Source organism: Zonotrichia albicollis, chromosome 3 (assembly GCF_047830755.1).
Source record: "Zonotrichia albicollis isolate bZonAlb1 chromosome 3, bZonAlb1.hap1, whole genome shotgun sequence".
NCBI classification, from domain to species: Eukaryota; Metazoa; Chordata; class Aves; order Passeriformes; family Passerellidae; genus Zonotrichia; species Zonotrichia albicollis.
This window is the reverse complement of record NC_133821.1, coordinates 63,658,338-63,682,320: the sequence shown is the minus strand read 5'-3', so window position 1 is coordinate 63,682,320 and position 23,983 is coordinate 63,658,338. Positions and strand designations below refer to the sequence as shown.

The 23,983-nt window shown below is 41.2% G+C and overlaps 1 protein-coding gene across 2 annotated transcripts in view; it reads right to left on the bottom strand.

Moving 5' to 3' along the window:
* Window positions 1–23,983, bottom strand: part of AIG1 (androgen induced 1) — a 123,171-nt gene that overhangs the window by 12,434 nt on the left and 86,754 nt on the right. For both annotated transcript variants that reach the window (XM_074537662.1, XM_074537663.1), the window contains exon 4: window positions 933–1,048. In XM_074537662.1, coding sequence (XP_074393763.1) covers window positions 933–1,048 — 116 coding nt within the window. The remainder of the gene's footprint in view (window positions 1–932; window positions 1,049–23,983) is intronic.

The following is a 23,983-nucleotide window of genomic DNA, read 5'->3' as shown; positions in this document are numbered from 1 at the left end:
ACATCCTACTTCAGCTGGATTAATAGCATTGTGTGATTACTGAGTGTGTGTGGATATGTACGAATAATGACCTCTCTTAGCTGGATCAAAGGGACAACTTGCATAGTTGAAGCAGTGTTATAGTACTGCCTTGAGACCATGTTACTCTCACATTAGTTTCATCTCTCTTGGTTGGTGGAAATTTTGGAAAATACCTTCTTAGCTGAGAGAAGGATGTTGTGAAGTAAAAACAAAGAGTATGAACTGGGGGTCATGAAATGCAGAAAGGATAAGGAATAGATGGCATCAAAGGAGAAACAAAGGTTTAGTGAAAAATAAATACTAGGGTGACCAAAGTATATTAACTCTGCCATGCAAGTCAGGTGCTTGATTAGAAACTGCCCAAAGACTTAATTTAATGTTGTATAAGAAAGATTATTTCTGTTTTAGTTTAATTTCTCACCAACATTTGCATTTCTTAAAACAAACTTTAGAGTGTTTGGATTAATGACTTTTTCTGTAATCAATTTTACAGAAAGAATTTATGAATCAGTAAAGAAAAAAGATAGTGTTCTATCTTTTCTCTTGATGCTTAAATACTGATGCAGGAAATCATTTGCCTAGTCTCAATTTTATTTGATAGAACAAAAACCCCAAGCAATAAAACTAAGGTCCAAGAAAAACATTTAGCTTGAAAAAAAATTGAAAAATGTACCCTTGGAAAGACCACTGCTTACATGGGATTGTTCAACAAATTCCTGTTGTGTGAGGTTTGGCATATACTTTCTAAAAATATAAGCATCTGGGGAAACCAGACAAAGCCCAGGTCTTGGACCAAACGAGGCATGCAGCGTGAATCTGTTAGCGATTATATCCATAATGAAATATGTGCCCAAATTTAGCAGTACAAAACCCCCAATACAATGTGAAAACACAGCATGTACAGCCCTTACCATAAAATATAGCCAACAGCGAAGGTGCACACTGCAGCCAGTCCACAGCTCCTGCTGGGATACTGATGATGTGTTGTTCTCATCTCGATTAATACAAAGGGCAAAACTGTTGTGTGCTGGAAAAAAACCAAAACAATTGGGAAAATCAGGTGATACAAATGGTTCTCTATATTTTCATTTCAATTCTATAACAAGAAACTTAATTGCGGAAACCTGAAGACAATTCTTGATGGCTTGAAAGACAAGGTAAAGTAGCTATAAAACTGATCAATAACCCAACCAGTATCATCTCTGTAATGTCCAATTGTTTGAGAGAGCAGAGGAAAACTGAATGACCAGAACATGCTTTTGCTCAGGAATCCAAGGCAGATACTCAGTGAGTAAAAAGGAAATGTGTCATGAAGGAACCCAGGTCCCAACCCCAGTCTGGCCCTGCAGTTGCTCTGTGATCTCTGCCATGTCACTTCAGTTATTGTGACCATTCTAGTTGGAAGGCAACACATCTGGTTTTCAGAGACTAAGTACAAACAATGCCAAGTGAATGAATATAAATGGAGGTATTTAATGCTTCTGAGAATTAGGTTTAAATGTATCTTAATCTGGGGACTTGAAAACAGGGGACATATTTTCAAATGATAGCATCAATACCTCTGTTTCTCCATCTGTAAGACAGAAGCAATTACATTCAGAAAGGTGTTGTGAATCTTAATTTTTCAGTTGCACAAAACAGTTTCAGATTCCTAAATGAATCATATGAAAGGCAAAGCTGTAAAAACCATTTTCAGCCACTTGTCTTTATTTAGCTGTGAAACTCCTTATTTTGTTATTTTCCCATACACATTTCCTATACTGCCCCTTCTGAGAAGGCCTGTTCATCCAATTAATGTCAGCAGCATGAAAAACTGCATCCAGCCTGCCCCCAACACTCAATGTCTACATTTCAGAGTGCTGGCAAGCATGAAAATATACATAAGTAAAGAATAAACGTGCCAGGAAATAAACCCCATAATTTCTGAATATACAGCTCACTTTAGACCAGCATTAGTGGTGACTCCAGACACATACCATGCCTTGCCTCCATGGGGCCAAGTTTTTGCTGGCATCTAAAGGGAATTACTTCAATTGAGAGGTTAGCTCTAGGGTTTGGTAAGACTGACTGTGAACTCTTCTCCACAAGAAGGCCTGGAAGTGTAAGGATTGCAAGGGCAGCCTAAGTCCTAATGCAAGTTCAGTCCTTCCCCAGGTACTTCATCACCAACTGGAAAGGAAAGTTATGGCATACACTGGCCACATTCTGCCATCATGTAGTTCTGGGGGATGCTGGAGGTCAGATTTCTAAGTTTGCAATAATCACAATGTAAACCCAGACTGATATTCACCTGTGTGCAGACAGGAGAGGCATGGAGTAGAAATATCTTTGTGTGGATTACAGGTTCATCTGAGAAGCAACACAGTGGGGTCTAAGCCCTTAAAAACTGCAAAGAAGAATGGTTTGAATGGAAAATGGTAAGATAATGGAAATGCTCCTGCTGAGAGATGTAACCTAATTGAATTGGATACCTGCTCTGATTTTCAAGGCATTGGTAATTAATGACTAGCATTTAGAGAATGTCAGGTAGATAATACAGCAGTTAGGGGAGCTTTCAATTTCTTCATCTTCTAACAACTTGTTCTACCCCGATCCCTTTAAACAGTATAAATCAGCATCAAGGGAATGCAGAGGTGTTTTATAGCAGTGCGGTCTGCTATAAAGGTGCCCACCATTAGATTAGAGGTCTATGAGCTGCAGAGGACCTTCAGAATCCATGATCAGGGACTGACAGCAAAGCAAGCCCTGGAGATTCACCTGCACATCTTGTGTCTGTATGGAAAAGGTCTCCAGGAAAAGAGAGATCAGTGCCTCACTCTGCAGAGCCCCCAAAGCAGAGCAGCTGGAGGCTGTGCAGATGTCTCCTGCCCTGCCCCCATAACTTATTCAGAGAAAAAAACAGAAGAAAAAAACAACTATTAATACCAAACTCCACCCTTGATACTCCTTGTACAATGTATTCTTGTAATCCAGTCACTTAGTTTTAACTCTGTACTTTTCGGATGATTGTTACAGAGCTTGTGAGCTCAGTTGCTCCATGTAAATGTTTACTGCTTTTGATACTGCTTGTTGATGAGTTCTTCATTGATGATAACAACTCAACAGCTTGCCAATTAAAAAGTAGTTAAAATAATTTCAGCAATCAAGCCTTAATCTCAAATAATTTTCTCCTTTCCCTCTTCCCAATTCTTGTGGTTATATAATAAAATAGATTATTATTTTCCTAAATTCTCACTTCTGCTCTTTTCTAAAGGTAAGAAAAGAGCAGAAGGAAAAGCAGATAATGAGCTGTGCCACTAAAAAGTTTGTGTACAAAATCCCGTTAAAAGTACAGTGGAATTAGAAGTCTAAGGAGAAAATCAGATATGTAACTTTAATCTCAGTCTGTTAGAGCGAATGTCAATGCTACATGCAAACACTGCAGTTTTACAAATTTGGAGTATGAACTTTGGTTTGAAATGCTTTTGTGAAAGTGCCACTCTAAAATGCTGCTTCAGATCCTTTACCAAACCACAACCAAGATAAAATTTCCTTTCTCTACATTTCAGCTCCTCCAAAAACCTTGATTTAAAAAACATGAAATTCTGTAGTCTGGGGTGCCTTCTATCCAACAGTGTCAATAAAAATCTATACTGAAGCATAGTGGAGATGGTCAGGGGTCAAATGTGCTTGCAGTGGGATCTGTCAGGGCTGGGTATTCTGCAGGGGGCCTAAGATTTCATATCCTCTAATGTTTTTGCCACCTGAATTCTGAATAAATAGGCCAGTGGGAATCTGAGGCTTAGAGAGAAAATAGCATTGATATTTCCCTGACCTGCCTAAAGATCACGCTGTGCCGATCAAACATACCTGACTGGTACCTCTGGGACTGATCCCTTTTACCGACTGGCACGCGGGGGGACAAAACCACATTTCTCAACTTGTTTGCCAAAGTATCTCCTGGGGCTTGCTTACTTCAGAGAAGACTGAGGAATGAGGAAGTTCAAACAACAAGGAGATTTAAACAGTAAGGATGATTAGCTGCTCTAACAGCTTTCCAGTAGCTGCCATTTTGCACCATTAAAAGTTTTTACGAAAAGAACAAATATATAATTAGAGTATAATGACTAGTATAATATTACAATAGTAGTAAACTATGCTAGCAATATTAATTAATGTTATATTGATAAGGTTTTTTAATATGGACTAAGTAGTTACAAGTAGAACTGTATTTTTACCTGGACATCCTATTCTTCTCCCACTGAGACCAGGTGCCCCTGTGAGATGGTTTTGCCTGTATGACTGTGCTGACACAAGAGACTTGTGCTGAGCACTGTTGTGGCAACACCAGGGAGCATCATTCCCACTGTCCCAGGAAGGCAACCCTTTCTGCACCTGTTGTCTGTGGTGACTGCAGGCTCAGGGTAGTCACCAGCCCCCAGCACGGCCCAGGCAGCAGTGGGGGAGATATCAAACCATGTAGCATTAGCAGGACTTGCTAGACTGAGCTTTTTCAGGGCTAGTAACTGCATCTACTTGCAAGAAAATGCACCCTGTCAACTTCTCCAGTTGTGACTGCGGTGCTGTCTGCAAGGTGTCCTCACAGCCACAAATCCTTTTTTCCTCTGGAGCGCCTAGACAGCAACCTCAGACCCATTATTTACTCCTCTCTGAAGGGTAAATAATCTCTCATATGCCAAGACCACTTTGTGGGCTGAAGGGTTGACCATAAGCCCCCTTTACCCAGCCACAGCATTGCTCTGCTCAGACCCCTCACTGCCGGCCCCTGCTGCTGAAAAGCCAGCTCTGATAAATCTTTTTGCTAGGAAGTGCTGCTCTGAGCAGAGTAGAAAGCTTCAACTTCTTCTTATTCTGTGTCTACCACATGGCATTGCTTCCGAAGGACCCACCACCAACAAGCGGTGAAGAAATACAGTTGCCAAATCTCCAACTGCTAGAAAACAGAGAAACCAGCACAATGCACAGAGCCTGAATGAAATGTGCAGGAAGATTATCATATGGAGAATCTGACCCACAAGACACTCTGGAGACTAACTCCAAAGAAGCAACCTCTGAGTGAAGCTGAATTAGCACACACTATAAAGCAAGCCATCCTAGGATCTTGCAGGTGGATTAATTTCTAGAGCCACTAGTCACAGTGTCCTGAGAGAAACTCTGCTCATTAATAACTCTTTAAAAGATATTATGAAAATATGTATCACCCCCCACATGGTATATAGGTGCCTAATGAAATTTGAGACCAGGAAATCACATTACAAATATGCTCCACAGCTGAAGTGCTGGCTTGGGAAACTGAGCTTTGATGGAGGACTGTGCTTCCCCGTTGTAGGTGTGTTCTGCAACAGTCACTTGGAAAAAAATTTATGCAAATTAGGTACATTAACAATGAGTTCTGTAATAGTCTTTAGGCAATTAAGTGCTCATTCATGAAAGTCTGATTATATATTTTATCTTTCAACCAGTAAGTGCTGCTTTTTTTAACACTGGTTTCAACAGTACCTTACTTGGCCTTCTCTCCCTTCTTTAACTGTGTTTTAAATAGAATCTTAAAACTTTTCAAAAGATGCTAAATTGACTGCTTTATGTATTGTATCCTCAGGGTAGTGATGTCTTCCCAAGTCAAACTCCTGATCTGCACTGACTGTCCAGAACTACCTTTATGACAAGAAGCTCAGTCTACAGAGGCATCTCAGATGCCCAGGGTAGCTCACAGAAGTTCTGTAGGAATTGTTAAACTGAGGGTCACAAAAGTTGTGATTATAATTCACTTCAACAAACAGACTGTGATTGATTACTCAGTTTAACCAGACTGAAAACTACAAGGCATAGGACATTTCAGCACAGCAAAATACCGTGCACCTCTGAGGTCTCCATCATGACATTCAGCCCATGTTCTTAAGAATCAGCAAAAGTCCAGTGAAAAGAAAGGAGGCCTTGCAGTTTTGATGTCCACCAACATTTTAACTGATGGACTGGGAGCCTCCTGGGAGTGCTGGTGTGTCCTGCAACAAGGAGGCTGCAGAACTTGTGCAGCCCAGGACCTGGAGGGCTACATCTGCCACCCAAAGCTGTGTCCATGTCAAAGCCTCTGCCCTGGCAAGGACAGCTGCTTCAACATCTGCTAGGGAAACTACCCTGCGGCACACTACCTCTGTGCCTGAGACTTAGGCTGGTGTAAATTTGGCAGTGCTCCCCTTCTTTGCACCCTTCTGTGCAAACTGTTGCTTTTTCTGTCTGCCTCTGCTTTCTTTTAAAATTTGCCTATAAAATACAGCTTCCATCAGCAGGATGTTATCCTTCCCCTTTTTCTTGTGAACTCACAACAAGATTATGATGTTAAACAGCTGCTCCATGTCAGAATGAGTGGAACAGTCTGTCTGCCACTCTTTCTTCCCTCTCAGGGGTTTGTGCAGCACCTTGACATAAAGAAAACAGAAACCGGCAGCAAACTGACCTATGCCTATTCCTCTAAATTTAAAATCACTACTAGTGTGTTCATCCTGGGAACCAATACTAATAGGCCTAAAAATCCCTACAGTTGCAGTCAGTGCCATTTATAGAGTAACAGTAGCAATAAAGGTCATTTTTCTGCATGCTCCTAGCAGAGTACCATGGAAAAACCAGATCAGGAACTAGTAAAATAGAGGCATGATTATGATTTACTCCTTGAGAAACTTCTGAGAAAGGAACAGCTGGCAAGAGAGTATTTATGTGTTGTCTGAAGGATGATACCTTCTACCAAGGCAGCCTAATCCATAAAGAGAGCAGCAGGATATCAGAGCTGGGTGCATAATAAATTGGAATCATTGAGTGAGTCTGAGCCCTTATGAGACTGAAAGTGCTGGTAGCACTTTTCCTCTTACAAATGAGAAATTATGACTATTAAATGAGACATGCTGATGCACAGGATGCACTCCAAGGCAGCCACAGACGGCTCACTAATTGTTATGGTAGGTTGCAGGGAGGAAGAAGTATTATATGATCTAAACGAAGACCAATACCTAATAATGCCACAAAACACACAAGAGCCAAAGATAACCATTTTCAATCAATATGAGAGTGTGGAGTTCTTTGAAAAGAAAATCAACACTTCCTCTTTAATGTTACCCCTTCTTTTCCTTTTTTTCTGGAAAAACCACAGTGAACATGGCATTCCTGACTTAAGAGGATTTCTATCACTTTATCTACACATACCTGACGTTGACAGCGTTGTTCTTGTTTCTTCAGACACATGCAGTATATACTATATATTGAAATAGCAGTGTCAATCTGATCTCACCCTATGACTGTACTGGTGTCAGGGAGATTATATATAGGTGTTTATCTATAGAATTTCCAGAGTGCCAATCACTGAAGCACTTCAGCACCTCAAAAGTGTTACTAAACATACCCTCACAGCAGCCCTGATATGTCGGAGCAGGATATCCTATCCTCATTTTGAAGAAGGGCAAGATGGAGACAGCATGCCTCACTCAAGGTCACATAGGGTAGCTATGGAGGAATGAAGAACCACATCACATTCCTCAGTTCCATTCCTGGGTGCTTGCCTAAGATGAGCAAACATGTATAGAGAAATAACAAAAAATCTGGTACGAAAGCCAATCTAATCCTTCAAGTTTACAGCTCTGAGACATCTTGGCCCTTTCAGCATCTATCAGTTGTTACCCTGATTGACTCCCTGTCCTGGTTCCTCTCTGCTTTTGGAGGCTTCTTCAATTGCCTCCCTCTGAGCTGTCTGTCTCTCTTTCATCTCAGCTCCTGCTGCTCCAAGCTGCTGTCTTGCAGCTCCCATCCTTAATACTTTAACATGACACACAAAATCTTGGTCACTTGGACTTGAAACAAGAACAGGGTAGGGACCTGACACAGTACATACAGCATAGCAAAACTGTGTAAAACCAGTGCCATGTTGCCAAATGGAACAGCATCGCCATGTGTTTCATTTTCTTTAACTTTTTTAATTCAACGTAACTACTTTTAACGCTTTTCATGCATGCAGATATCATTAAACACATGCCAAGTGCAATGTCACATAAATCAACTCTCTCCTTTTGCTGGGATTCCTTAGCCAGGCTTTCTTGTTCATTCTGTGCCATGCCCAAACTTCCCAGTCTGCTCCTGCCAGCAGGCACTGCTTGACCCTTAGCAGGCTTTTAAAATACAAGACAATCAGCAAAGACCAGACCATCTCCTGGTTCTGTGCACTCAGCCACAGCTGAGCAAACCCTCCAGTCCTTACTTTTGTCATGAAATCCTTAGAGAAAACATGCTACTAACAACTTGGAATATACATACAGATATATCCTAGACAAGGAGCACTCATTAATCACAGTGTTATGCAAAGTAATTTTTCTACATATTTTTCTCAGTTTATTTGCCAGTTGAATCACCTGCTCTAGAATTTCTTAAGCTACTATTTGAAAAAAGGTTTATCTAGGCAAAGAAATATATTGTTGTCTCTTAAAATTATCTTTAAAATTAAACACAAACACACACAGATTTTTACAGGGGTTACCAAGATTTAATTTGCATGAATGAATATTTGACTGTTTTTGCAGATCATGCTGAAAAAGTGATTGTAAAGTCATTGAGCCTCCTGTATTCCTAGCAAAAAATCACTACAGAGAGATTTTTTTAAAAGATGTATTTTACCAATGGTTTAAATGAGATTACTCATATGGAAAATAGTATTCCTCTCCCTGAAAAGTGAACTCTTTCCATACTCGAAGGAGAGAAGGGAGAAAATAATTTGTATCAGTATGTTTCCTAAATCTCTTTAACTAACTTGAAAAGTTTATCAGTACATAAAATACTTTATGTTAAATTCTAACATCTGGCAATCTCCCAGGACTAGTACTAAGGCTTTCACAGAGGGATATTTTTGGCTTCATGATAGCCAAAGTATCCTTTTTCCAACCAGAAAACATTGGACTCTGAATCTGTCACTGGTCCAGGACCAAATATTGCTTGTCCTGGGCTTTGGGCCAGTATATTTGGGGAAAGAAATTTCACATTTGGGAAAATAAAAAAAACCCCACTATTTCTTGGTTTCTTTTTCAAGTGGTGACTCTTTGATGCTATTCGGAAATCTGAAATCTTGGAAGTGGTTACTGAGGGACTAGATTTATTGGGTGTTGTGTAGGTGAGGTGGCCAAAGGTCAAACTTTGGTCTATCACATGGTGATTGCAACTATCTGCAATATGGTTCAAACAATTTATCTCACAGATATTGTTATTATCTTTATTTCGTTATTTCTTTACATTGTACATGCAAACTCCTTTAACAAATAGCTCTAGAGGACGGAACCTCCTAATCTTTTTTGTTGTATTACAGAAAGCAGTAGCAGACTAAGGAGAGAATAGTCTTACTGCTGCACCCAACACTGTCTGTCTGTCCAGTTTTACTGGAAGCGCATTGCCCTGAGTCTTCTAAACAGCACATACTCCACTGCAAGGCAGAGGTGCATGCCCGTGCAGCAGTGCAGGTGAAGCTGTGTGACAGCAGCTGCCCACGAGCAGCTACTGCCGAGCCACCCAGCAGGCAGTGACGAGCCATGGCCAGGCACCAAGGCAGATGCTGGTCTCACACTCTGTGCTCAGGATGCAGAAGGCCAAGGCTGGGCTTAGTGGCATCACAGATTCCTAAGAGCAGGAGCGTCTAAGGCACTAGCGTGTGTTGAGGTGGGAAGAAGGAGGGAAGAAGGGGTATATGGCAGGGGCGTAGGGAAGCCAAGAGGCATGGGCTGGGTTCCTGCATTGGTTGAAAGGCAGATGGAGTAACAGGTATGGCTGGAAAACTTATTGAGGGTGAGAACGAGTTTGTGCAGGAAGGCAGGGGAAGGACAGAGATGCAAGCAGCCCTGCTTGTGTGTCTCCTAGAGCTGCTTCTCCTCTGCAAAGAAGGCACATGAGCAAACAAGCCTGGGGAACATCCTGAATGAACACCTGCCATGAAAACACACTGACATTCCCTACTTGTTTTACCCACTGTATGACACACTTTATTTAGGAGAGTCATTTTGCTTCAAATGCAATTAGTTGTAAATGCTATTGTTCATCTTAAAACACCTGTTATTTTGATCAATAGTAAAAGCCTATCCACCATAGTAAAGACAGGAATGTTGGGCAGAAAGACATTACAAAATCTATAGCCTGACCCTTTAAAACCCAACTTGAACCATCAGATTTGACTTATGAGGCTAGTAACAACAGTGCTTCATGCAAAAAGCATTAGGTTAAGGCTGGATCAGACTAAGTTGCCAAACACACCCTGGCATAATTAATCAAGAATATTTCAAAACCAGATCGCCTCCAAGAGGTTATTGATCTCCTGTCATGACACGTTTTCCTCATGAGGTGTTACAATGCTATGTAGCTGAGATGTGCTGGTGTGTATTTTTCAGTGACTAAGCCTTGATCTATCTTCCTGGATTCCTGCCACTGGTGCACTGACATCTGCAACTACTCATGTTTGACAGTCTCATGCATGAGCTATGTGGCTTCCAACTTGGATGGGATTAGTATAGGAGACTTTGAGAATACTTCAAATGTAATTGAAAGCAGATAAATACAAGGGTCTCAAGAGGGTGGCATGCTTTTTACAAACAGAATCACATTAAATCATGTGTATAAATGCTTGGACTAAGAAAGATCTTAGTGCTAACCAGTATACTATGCAGGAAAGTGTTTGTCCTTGCTCTTAAATATGTATGAATCCTGATAATGTCACTTCTTTCTAAAATCCAAACACAGTGCATGGCTGAAGTGCAGTTTAGACAAGCATGATAAGGTACATGTTTGGGGAGCAGGGCAGGAGAAGAGGAATCTACTCAGAGACTGACAGGTGCTCTGCCTTTCACCCATGCCTGCACTAAGGAATTAGTATCTTCCGTGAACCATCCCTGCCAACAGATGGGAGCTGAAAACAACATACGTCATGTAACTACTGGTTATACTGTTATAGTGTCAAATATCAATAAATTACAAGTGATGTTTTCTTTTAGAGCAAAATCCAACCTCATTCCTTACACAGAACACATTTCTATGTACCTGTTTTTTCTCAGAAAATGTGGACATTGATATTGTAATCTGCAAATGTATTCTGCACACATTTATTGAATACTATAAAATAGAAGATGCAAATAAAACTGATGTTAACACTACTGTAAAGAGTTTATCTTTCACATTTGCTATTTTTTAGACTCTGAACTCTGTAAACATAAGTAATCTTGCTTTAACACAGAGCTTGATAAGAAAAAACAACAAAACCTTTCAGCAGGAAATGGCCTTTCTTGCAGTCAAATACCTTTTTGAGGATTACAGTGATGGGCAATATACAAACATATGAGAGAACAGTGACACTGAACATATACAGTATCAAAGGGCTCCAAGATGATCAGGTTGCAGTAGTACTAAACCTATGGGCTTCTCTGGGTTCTCTTGCAGACTCTGGCCTGACTTTTTCTTTTTCTCTTCAGTTTAATGTTGGTATGCCTGTCTCTACCTCCCTCACTTACAGCTCTGTCCCAAGCCAGGCTGATCTCACTGAGCTCTGAGTGACCTGCACAGCTTTTCTGTTTTAAATGCGAAAAAGGAAGGAGAACTGGAAAAAAATCTGATTCTTCTTACCACATAGTAGCATTTTTCCTAACAAGCAGAGGAGCAGAACAACAGCAGTCACCATGGGAGAGAATGTGTGTGCAGTAGGGTTGCAATGGGATGAATGGTTTCTGACTCTGCTTGGTATCACAGCTCCTATCATGGAGCAAAGTCCTCAACAACTTCTGCTCCATCCTCCCAAGGTAGTTAAAGTGAAGTAACCCTTGGTTTCCTTCCCATGATGCTGATAAATGTGGCCTCAAATTTCATTAATTTGGTGATAATTGTAGTATCATAATGTATTTTTGGTACTATAAATTTTATCTGTATTCTCCTATTGCCACAGGGATTCCAGACAGAACTTTCTCTGCAGCACCTGCTCTTAAAGCTGTGCTATCAGTCTTCTGTGAAGTTCTGTCATATATGCTCCCGCTGGTCTGAATTCTTCTGTGCTGTGGGATGGATGCCAGCACTGGGACAGATGTCACCCACACATGCAAATGGTTCATAAAAATTCTTGTTTAGACATAAGAAACACATTTTTTTTACTCTGAAGGTGATCAGACACAGAAAGTGGTTGCCCAGAGAGGTTGTGGAATCTCCATCCATGGCGGTATTCAAAACCTGACTGGACACTATCCAAGGCCACTGACTCCAGCTGACTGTGCTTGAGCAGGGGGTTTGGAAAAAACAATCTCCATGGGTGCCTTCCCACCTCAGCAAGTCTTTGATTCTATGACCCTAAGGGCTTGGCTGTTATGGTCACCGGCCTTTATAGGCAGTCTTGTGAGCCCCTCAGTGTCTCTTGTCCATCTCCACTCCCTGGACAACATTGGGTTTGAAAGAAGTTGCTGCATCAGAAAAAGAAGGAGAGATGAACCAACCTGATCTGCAAGTATTTCTGCTCTCTGCCCTTCAGAAGTGTCTCTTGAGTATTTTCTCTCTTGAAGACTCTCGATATTTTCTTAATAGAAACTAAACTCACCATTTTTTAACTGGGGAGCAGAAAGATGTCAAAAATCCTCAGTTCTACATGTTTGCCTCATTGTTAATGGTCACACTAGTGGTGTGTGAATGTGTGTTTGAAGCAGAAGATTTTAGAAATGCCTTTGAGGTGGGAATGGACTAACTGGTCACTACATGTATTTCGTAATGTTAGCTCCAACATTGTTCTGTTGCAGTCCCCAAGTGCAAGAACTGCAGCAGAAACCCTTTTAAACAGGGAAAATCACTACAATGTGATCCCAAGTTGCCTGAAACTAACTGATTGACCTTATACTGGGGAATGGTGTCTGTTGGGAATAGGAAAAGACACACTTAATTAGGAGCACTTGACCTCCATAGCAGTGATATTTTCCACTAGGAAGAAGCACTAAGGATAACCCCATTGCTAAGAGAAAGACCTGAGAACCATCTCAAGTGCATCAGGCAGCAGCGCAGAAGTGGGAGCCAGCATGGCGGGCTAGGCTGTACAAAGGAAGCTGGGTGAGAGAAGGGAGACCTCTTCCAAACAGCAGGCTAGCTGAGAAAGGCAGGTTAGCACCTCTCTCTCCAGAACTGGAGCTGCAGCCACCTCAGCTGTGCTGGCTGAAGACTGACTAGCTCAGATTTGGGTCAGTGCCAAGCCAAGCCAAGAAGGTATGAGGAGCCCATGGTGGAGACCAGAAGGATGGCAGCTACTCTCCCAGAACTGAGTAGGAGGACTGACTTAAGAGCATTGCAAAGGCAGGGCAAAAGAAGAGGAGACTTACCTAATACTGCTGGTTTGTTGTACCTCCCCCCCACAAATGAGACTGTATTTGAGTTAAGACCTTGGAGCCACTGCTAGCAAGTAGTTAAGCACTGCTGCTCAGTGGCACCCACGTGTGTAATTCACTTCTGCAAGTTTCTAGGCAGGGTCTTGTGCCAGTGTTATTTTCAGCAAGAACACCGAAGGGATCGAAGCCGGCCTGTGTGACTGGCAGCAGCACTGGGCACAGAGAGGGTACATCATGTACACACACTCTCGTTTCTCCTTTGCTGCTGCTGCTGCAGCGCGTTCTTAACAGGTTACTAAACTCTGTACTGGCACTTCTGCAGAAGGGACCTGGCAGTAGAGTAATGTTTGTATTTTAATTACTTGACCTATTGGACTGCCTTGCTGGGCAGGATTCTTCAGCCCTATAACCAACTTCTTAATGGCCTTCACTATTAAACAAAATCAAAATAATAGGAAAAGCTTGCTGTTCTGCTGCAATGTCCATGGGCAGAGGAATCACTAAAAAAAAGACTTAATATTACCTTATGGTCCTTAGATAAATCTTAAACTTTAAACAGCCATCTCTTACACGCTCTCCAGAGCATAAGACTGCTTTGTCATCTCAGGAATATCAATTACCACTTTGCCATTTTATTGCAAAACAAAGGAGTGAAATAAACCAAAACTCCAAACTTTTTAGCAAATAGGGACGAGAAGTGGAATAAGAGACACTTGATAACCTTATGGAATCAGCTGTTAGGATAACCAAAGCATAATTCTCTGTAACAGTCTTATTAAAATAACTTCTGACTGTCAGCATGCTTTATAAAAATTCCAATTAACCCTTACAATGTTTCTGTGAGACAGTGGAGAAGAGAAATAAAAGCATTTTATCAGTTAAGACATGCATACAGAGAAAGAAAAAACATCTTGACCAAACCAAAGCAAAAGGCCAATCCTCCTCCAGTGAAGTATTTTGAACTGAAATGCAGATGCTGGCGATGCCTTCCACTGGACTCAGCCCACAATAACACTCCCTTGTCAGAAGGTCAGAGTCAGAGCAATATTGGTGGGAAGAGCACAGCTACTTAGGGGCATCAATGTACTGACCTCTTACATTCATGGCAACAGAAGAAAATCATGTGGATCAAATCCAGTAGTTTAGGCACCCTATCAAAGCCGATTATTTCAAAACTTTTAATTGAATGTGAGCTCATCTGCCTCTCTAAATGTCAATGTAAACAAGCTAGAGGGAACACAAAAAGGCCAGAGGAATACTTGGGCTGTTGCCTGTTAAATTTATTCCTGTTCTGACCCCTCTCTTCTAGTGCAAGCAGAGAGCAACCAGGGGCTTAAAACCAGTGCACTTCAGCTTCAGGGCAACTTAGGTTCCATGAACCTGAGCCCAGGCTTAACAGGATGCATCTTAGTGATTCATATGATTGAGATTCAAGGATTCATGGCAAGAATTCAGTTAGGCACATCTCAGAATGCAGAAAGGATGCAGCTCCCTGACTAGGGAGCCACAAACATCATCATAGTATTTGTGAAGGATTTTCTGTACTGTTTCCCATCTCCTCTTCCCAGGAAAAGTCAACAACACTTTAGGAATAACCACAAGTCTAAAGAAGCTAATAGAAACAATGTGTTTTAGAAAGAGAACCGAGATTTTGTAACTACAAATTATTAACATACAGTGTGTAAGTGGCAGCACTAACACCTGTGCCTTGATCCTTCAGGAAACCCCTAGTGATCCTTTGTCTCTGGCTAGAAGCCGACACAAGCTCCTATCCCAGCAAGAAGGACTGAAGGAGATCTCTACTGTACCTGCCCCAGGGTACTTAACAGATGGACTGTTAGCCAAAAAGTGGAAAGGCCTTCTTACTCTGCATCTGGGAAAGGTCAACAGCCCTTTTGGCCAGTAAACCCTTTTCTAAGTGTTGAGAATTGCAGAAAACCAACTGCTTACAGCTCTTTTTGTGGTGTAAGGGTTAATACAAAAATATTTTATTTCTGTGAAATGCAAACAATGTGGATTTAGTCTTTTTTTAAATTTTTAAAGTAAAAACAACTCTACTTCTCGCTCCAAAATAATAAAAAATATTGAAGTATTTACTTGAGTCAATCAGAAACACCTTTTTACATTAAGAAGTATAGAAACAGAATATACTGAATTGGAAAGGACCCACGAAGATCAATGAGGTCCAACTGCTAACCCTGCACAAGACACTCCAAGAGTCACACAATGCTCCTAAGAGCCTTGTTCAAACACTCCTTAACTCTGTCAGGCTTGGTGCTGTGAGCACTTCCCTGGGGAGCCTGTTCCAGCACCCAACTACTCTCTCCATGAAGAACCTTTTCCTAATATCCAGCCTAAACCTGCCCTAACACAACTCCAGGTCATTCTCTTGGGTTCTGTCAGTGGTCACCACAGAGATCAGGTCCTCCTCTTCCCCTCACCAGGGAGCTGTAGAGAAATATGAGGCCTCCCCTCAGTGTCCTCATCCCCAGGCTGAACAAACCAAGCGACCACAGCTACTCTTCATATGGCTTCCCCTCACTCCCCCACTGTGGGTGTTCCTGATTAGAAAGGTGTGAAGGCTGAAGGCAGCAATGCTGGTGCCCTGCAATAATTCCTTTGGCATGACTTTTCCAGCCCCTGAGTCCCCTGAGCCGAACTGGCTTTCTGAACTCTAAGCCTAATCCCAACAATAATGGAACCTTGGTGCTAAGGCTGAGGTTGGTATCACCATGGGTAACCCAGATTAGAAGTGTGTGAAGGCAGAAATGTTGGTGCTCTGCAGTGATCCCTTTGGCGTGACTTCTGTGGTCACAGTGTCCCTGGACCTTTACGATTTTTGACTCTCTGAACTTTAACACTAACTGTAATGGAATTTTGGGGCTGCTTCTGAGGTCTCCAGCACAATGGTGGCCCAGATTAGAAAAGTGGGGAGGCGAAAAATGTTGGTGCCATGCTGTGCTTCCCTTGGCATGATTTTTCAGCCCCAGTGTTCACAAAGCAGTAAGCTTTCTGTCTCTGAGAACCATAACTTTCTTTGAATTGAATATGAGACCAGCCCTGGTGGTAATGTAATTGACCAATGATGTTGAAAAATGTCCTAACACCTGCTAGAATTCCTTTAAGAAGAACAGATGCATGTAGTGGGACTGAAATAGAGTTGAAATTGGAGGAAATATTTGGAAGATCTTGCTAAAAGTCATTTTTCATCAAGGCCATTAGCAGTCTATTTGTCAAAGCATTCAGAAAGCTCCTTAATTTTGTTGGACTCATTGCTAATGCTGCTGCCTATGTTGGGACACTAATAATCTCCCATTTAACAGGAAGCCACATTCTTTCAATTTGGGTGAGGATTTGTAAATGGCAGTCTATTCATTCACTTATCAATTCCAGATGTATTTAATAGTCCTTCAAACTGAAAGTGAGAAAACAAAAATTAGATTAATTGTAATATGGCAAAAGTCTTCATTATTTGGTATCATGCTTTCTGCCCTCTAAGACTCCTAAATCACTTCAACTACTGTTTTAGTGCCTTGGTTGTACTGAGAGCAGGGAAACCTCCAGCCAGCTTCATTCAGATGAGCCACCACAAGCTGAAATGTTCTTTCTCCTCCCACCTTTCACCTCTATCTCTATAAAATTCCTTTTCTCCTTTCTGCTTCCAGCTTCACATTGCCTGGATGCTGCTCAGCTTCTCCACTCTCTCTCCACCTGTACTGAACAGTGTGAATATGGGTGTTAACAAAGTCTTTATCAGTGGAAGACCTGTCTGGCTTTTGATAGGAAAGAAATTCCCTGCCCTATCTTTCTTCTTTATGCTTTATTCTGGTACCACTCACAAGATAAGGTGCTGCTTCATTCACAGACACAGCAACAGGCAGGCTTTATGGTGATGGTGCAGCTATGAAGTCCTCCAAGGAAGATAGCCTATGGAGGTGGGAGAAGAAGTATTATTGTTCAAGGATGTCCTGGTTTAAATTGTGGACTGGAAGAAAAGAAATTACCCACATCATGGATATTTTTAACATTGCAAAAATCTTTCAGGGACATGAAAAAAGAAAAAAAGAAAGCAGTGGCAAAAACCAAGCCAACTGGACATCCAGAGCTCAGGGAACAAAAGGGTAGGCAAGGTGCTGAAGTCACTAGAGACAATGCAATGCACTTCATAAGTGCAAGTTCTTGCTATTAATGTGGCAAAAAATATTTACACTCTCTGCTTACTTCTCAGTAGAGCTGGGCAACTTACCTTGCATCTCAAGCAGATGTATGCAAGGCAAAAGCACAGACAGGCGGAACAGAGCAGATGGAGAACATGTGAGTCAAAGCACACCCTATAAACAGATACTACAGAAGTAGATAGGTAGAAGACTTTTTTATTAAGTGCTCTTAGCATTTCCTTAGAAACCTATTCCTTTAGCATAAGTTTCTTTCTTGTAAGGAACCAAAAAATATTTGCTTTACTGATTGCTTTCGTGCAAATGTAAGTTTTGGGAATCAGACCTATAGGATGGAAGCTCAGCACTACTAATGATGTTTTTGGAGGATGCACATATCTGTAGTTGACCTTGGTGGGACATCAGGTGCCCACCAAGCTGCTCTATCATTCCCCTTCCCAGTGGGACAGAAAACAAGATGGAAAACAACAAGTAGGTTGAGATAAAGCATTTTACTAAAGCAAAAGTTTGTATGTGCATTAGTAAAGGAAAAAAAAAGTTTAATCTCTACTTCCTATTGGCAAGTGATGTTCAGCCACTTCCTGGGATGCAGGGCTTTAGGGCTTTAGCACACACAGGGGTTGCACTTCACAGGGGAAAGTGAACACTGTAAAATAACAAATGCTCCACATTCCTCCTCCCTCACTTGGCTTTTCTATCTGAGCTGACATCATATGGTATGGAATACCCCTTTGGTTAATTTGGCTCAGTTGGCCTGGTTGTGTCCCCTTCCAGGAACTTGCCCACTCCAGCCCCCTAATGGGGGGGTTAATGTTAAACAGACAGTGATGATGCTGTGCCAGAGCTGCCCAGGGAGATGTTTTGTATTTATATAATTCCTTCAATTTTCAGTCTAAGATACCAGCAATTTTAAAGTTCCATGCACTTTCAAAAAAAAACCACATTGTTTTCACCCATTAGTATGTGTCTATGAGAACTACATGGATCTTCTTTAAATCCTGATGAAGTATTCTGGTTTCTTGAGGCACACCACCTTTTTGTAATATTTTCAGAAAGAAATCTATTGTAAGCTTTTCCTAAAGCCTACATGCAACTACCCAGTAAGTAAGTGTCTCCTTGCAGGTCAATTATTTTCAAGGTTTCCACTCAAAGATGAAGTCCTCTAAGATTCACTAATTTCCCTCCTCTCTCTTTGCCACATTTGAATTCTGACATTTGCTTGCTGAAAGGATGAATGAAGTCAAAAGCAATGCTGCTATATTTTATCTGCCTAAACAATTACCAGCAAGGAGGTTTGCTTTATTTTCCTCAAAGCCACATTGCCATAATATTATATGCATCTGCCCATGTCAGATAACTCTGAAGAGTCCACACACAAATGGAAATGATCTTTCCACTACTATGTCTCAAATAATGTTTTTCACAATTACTGGATTACCTAAATCCACTTAGATAACCTTGGTGCTGTTTAGATATACAGGAGAATTTAGCATAACCAGGGTTTCTTTCTAAATGTTATTTTTTAACACTTCCTCCTATGAATCCAAAACAACTTTTTGTTATTCATCTCACTAACCATTCATGGATGAATGACAATTACTGAATGCCTTAGAAACAACACCTTGAAAATGTCATTCAAATCAATTTTCAACAGCATGAGAGGCTAGGAGGTAATTCACACTTCTTTTATAATAATATTCTATAAGAGGTACTGTAGTCATCTGCCTTCCTGCCACCTCCTCCAGAAGTAAAAGATTATAAATTCACTCTGATTTAGTGCAGCCAAATGTACCAGGCAGAGAAAAACACTGCAGAATATTCAATTAAGACCGGTATATTATGAAAAAAGCCATCTCCATTATTGCCCCAAAACTAACTTGCTCCTCCCACTTGAGCAAAAGCATGGAAGAATTCTGCAAGGCAGAGCTGGAAAATGTCTTTCCTTTTTTAAGAGCATTTATCCATGGACAGCAACTCCAGAAGCATCTAAGCCTGGTATCTTGAACTCTGCTTCTTTCTAATGAGACAAGCTCAGAACCCTGCTTTGTCCTCCTAAATATCAGCTGCTTATTAAAATCCAGAGTTCCTCTTCCTAAAGTGGTGCAATATATCTTAGGGGTCCACTGAAACCTGAATTCTCAAGTATCAAGACATCATTATTCCAGCATTTGCTCATATCTAACTCTATCATGATTCTAAAACCACCAGCAATTCAAGCCCCCAAGATGGGACAAAGGAGCTAGAGACCTTCTGGCTAAAAGATTGTTTAATCCTTTCGAAGGGCCACTGAGGAACGAGGAGATGCCACCTAAGAAGTTCATGCCACAGTATCTGTCACACATCCAACACATGAGATCAGTTTCTGCTGTTGGCACAATGTCCCCAGACCCCTAAGCCAAAGCAACAACAGACTTGAACCACAGCTGAGGAATGTGTGAAGCAATGAAACCCAAACCATCTACTTTCAAAGTCTGCATGTATTACTGAATGCAGATGTAAAAAAACACCAGCACTGCCACTGCTAAGTTAATTTCCAAAGTATATTCTACATACACACAAGGATTAAGCCAGAGGAATAAAAAATAGAGGGAAATATTGCCTATTTCCCCATATCAGATATGCAGATCAGGCGTCTTCCTGTAAATCAGTTCCTTTCAGGCAAAACCTCGGATAAATCTTACAGTTAAGAGTGAATCCACTCTTTAACCTAACATTTGAACCCAAGCTCTTTGCTTCTGATGACTTCATATGAAGGATGCTGGCACCACACAGTCAAGGACACTGTAGTTCAAACTCCTCTGGAGGCGGATGCTGCATAATCTCTCCTTCATTTGATGGACAGAACAGCATGCACTTGCCATGAGTCCCGGCCTTACAGGGCTGCTGGAAAGGCAGCAATTATTCTGCTGTCTTCAGGGTCTTCTCCAGTTCTCCTGGTCAAAACTGTTTATCAGTCTGTTAGTCTGACCAGTGTTAGTGCCTCACACAGGGAATGATTCCTCTTCCCATCCATCACACCTGGAAGCAACAAAGCTGACTTGGATGCCAAAAAAAAAACCAACCCCAATCTGTTTCAATCCTTCTATTTTTCAGCATGTTCCAGAACAATTTCTGATCTCTATCATGGGGTAAGAAACTCATCACATGCTCACCTGATGTAATATCCTCTTCCCCACAGTTCATCTGCAATCACTGCTGAGCACAACCACCTCTCTGTGCAGCACCTCCCAGAATATGGAAGACAGAGAGAATGGATTTCTATGAGGCCTAGTTCCTGGGTTGCCGCAGTGCCAAACAGGTCCCACGGGCAGATCAGGGCACTTCAGAGACTGCCCATCCTGAGAATAAAGATGCGATATTTTGGTACAATTTTTGAAGTGACTTCTTCATGTTGTTTACAGGTTTGAACCTTTCCATTATCAAAGCAGCTGAAGATTTAACCTCCCTGTGGTGCTCTCTAGCAGCACTGCAGCTCTTGAGCTGATCACACGTTGTCTGTCTGTCCCATTGGAGAACATTTCCTGTAAAAAGAATTTTTGGCACGGCTGCTTCATTCTCTGCCAGGAGCAGAAAGTCGATGCAGAGATTAGCAATCGATTTTCTAAGAAGTACCCCACAAATCAGGCCTCCTCTCTCTGTTTGCCTTCACATTTCTGCTGGAGCCTCTATAATTAATTTAAACAGATACAAGCACTTCTCCTCCTCTCCTTTTTGATGCGAGCTGTTCCAACAGACTGTGCAGCGAAGCTGCAGCAATTTCAAAGGCTTCCGCTCCCTGCGCAGAAGGGAGCAGCTGCAGGAATAGCTCTTTGAAGAGGAAATGGCACCCAATGGGACTGGCAGGCGGCTCCAAGCTGAGCTCAAAAAGCCCCCAAAGTCCTTGGGAGCATCTGAGGACATCAAAAGAGGAAAGAAGTAGGCTGGGAGAAGCCTGAAGAATGATTTCCCCTCAACCCTGAAGCTTTTTTTTTTTGTAAGCAGCAGGGTCTGAGAAGAAGAGTCTTCCTCATATTTGGCTCAGATGAACCCACATATTGAAAGACTGGAAGTAAGTGCTGAACACTATTTCAGTTCTGGATTATTCATTAAACTGTAAATGTATAAACATCTATACAAACACAAACATATTTATACAAATTCTGGATCCCTGTATATTGTTAAAAAAAGCCATTATATTTCTATTAATGTAAGTAAGTATGCACCATATTTCATTACTATAAAGCACTCATGGGGCTTCATGCATGTTTAACTGGTTAACTGATGAACTCACTGATGTGATTTATCTCAGTGAAATGGTACTTTTTCATTATGATTGCCAGTATACTCTGTTATTTACAGCACAGAGCACTTTTCTGCTGTTCCATTTAAGTGATTTATAGCAAATTCAATAGACAAAACAAAGAAATCTTTGTTTCATGTATATGAATTTGTGTACAGGTACATACATATCCTCTCTGCCCTGAAGTGGGTAACATTACTGACTCACTGCTGAACTTTATAACTGATGGAAATTTCTAGTGCTGATTTAACAGGCTCCAGGCCTAACAGGACAGCATTCATTGAAGCCCTTTGGTCTGTGCAACTCCTGAAGAACTACTCCAGCTGAGGGGTAGTTCAAACAGCAGCCAGTTTTTAGTGGCATGCCTACAAAAGCAGTATTACACCAAATGCATGTTCTTTTATGAAAGCTGCATTCTTCCCTAAGTATTTATGTATAAATAAATGCCATTTTACTACACTGCTACTGTGCACAACCAACATGTTGTCTAGAAAAAGAACTGACACAACACATCCTGTAAATGCCTCTTCCTTGTCAGATTGTACTAATTATACACTGCATCAAACTTCTCCATCTTTATCCTCCTGAGAGCAAATTCTGACTTTCTCAATCAATTTCACACTGCTCTTCTCTCTTCACTTTTCAATTTTACTTTTGGAACAACTTAAGTTCATGGACATACAAACCTGAGATAAGTGCTGCACAGAGCTATGGCACATATATTTATGCCCACAATTCTGCACATCCTTTGGCACAGATGTGGATGGCCTTTATCTAAGACCATATTGAGTTTGGCAGGACAACCCTGCATCCTGGCAGGAACTGCCCTCAAACAATTTTTCTCTAAATAATTTTTCTCTAAATAATTTTTCTCTAGAAACAGTTTTGCTCTGCTATTAACATTAAGCCTTATTGTTCTGATATTGCCCAACAAATTATGATAAAACATTATATTGTGACTATTTTATTATACATTGCAATCAATTGGCTAGTGAACTCTATTAAAAACACTTTTCTTTTCCTAAGTGTATAGGCTGCTTAACTGAGTTAGATGATGTGGATGAATGTAGGGAACTAAGTTGAGATCAGTGGAATAATTATAATTTCCGCTTCTCTCTGAAGTGAAAGTTTTGCTGATACTCCTTGACACCTCATATCTTTGCTGTATTTTCAATGTCTAACGGGGTTAGTTGTTGAGAGACAAAAACTCTACAGCCAGTTGCTTATACTTCTGAAAGCCAAATTAGAATGCAGAACAGGAAATAAACTGAAATGGTCTCATACTTGAATGGAATATAAACATTCTGCTTAATTAGGTCACTAAGCATATGTTTGTTTACTTGGATATTTTCTCTCTGGCAGTTCATCTCTGGGTAACACAACTGTCTCACTGGAGAGCGTGGAATTCCCATGGCAGATAACATGAGGTTGGCAATTGGGGGGGTCAGAAAAATATGCTTATTAGCAAACTCTCACATAATGAAGGGAGTTAGAGTGTGAACAATACATGCCTTACTGCCTTCTGTGTCAGGCTGGTGTCCACACAAAGGACAGCAGGGCCATTAGGGAGTTGGTTATAGCTCTACGAATTTCTGCCTAACCCTGATTTACCTTCTTGGATGGTTATAAAGCAGAGAATGGTACATATGTTAGTGATGTCTATTTCACAGATATGGAAAACCTTCCTTCCTTGCAAACCAAAGGGCAATATTGCTGCCTACACTCATCTCTATAACTCTGTTATTTTTTTATATTTTATTTTTATAATTTTCTTCTACAACCTCCATGCATTACATTTCTTTTTTGTTTTAAGGCTACTTGGAACATGTAGCTTCTTTGTCTTCAGAAGTGCAAGCAGACTCCTAGTGGTACATGTAAAACCCAGTAATTTCTGTTTCTGTGTGCATTACAGGCCACAACTGAGACTAAAGGAAATCCTTCAGAGACAGTCCCAGACTCAAGTTCAGACTCAAGTCCACTTAAGCACTGTAGAGACAGCAGATCCCCTCACTACCACCAACACCTCCTTTTATGGGCCTGTGTTGAAAGCAGGACAGGGCTTACAGAAAACCATGTGTGCTGTTCCCTCCAGACCACAGTTCCAGGGCATGGTGCTTTATGGACAGGCATGTTTTACACAGTGAGCCAGTATT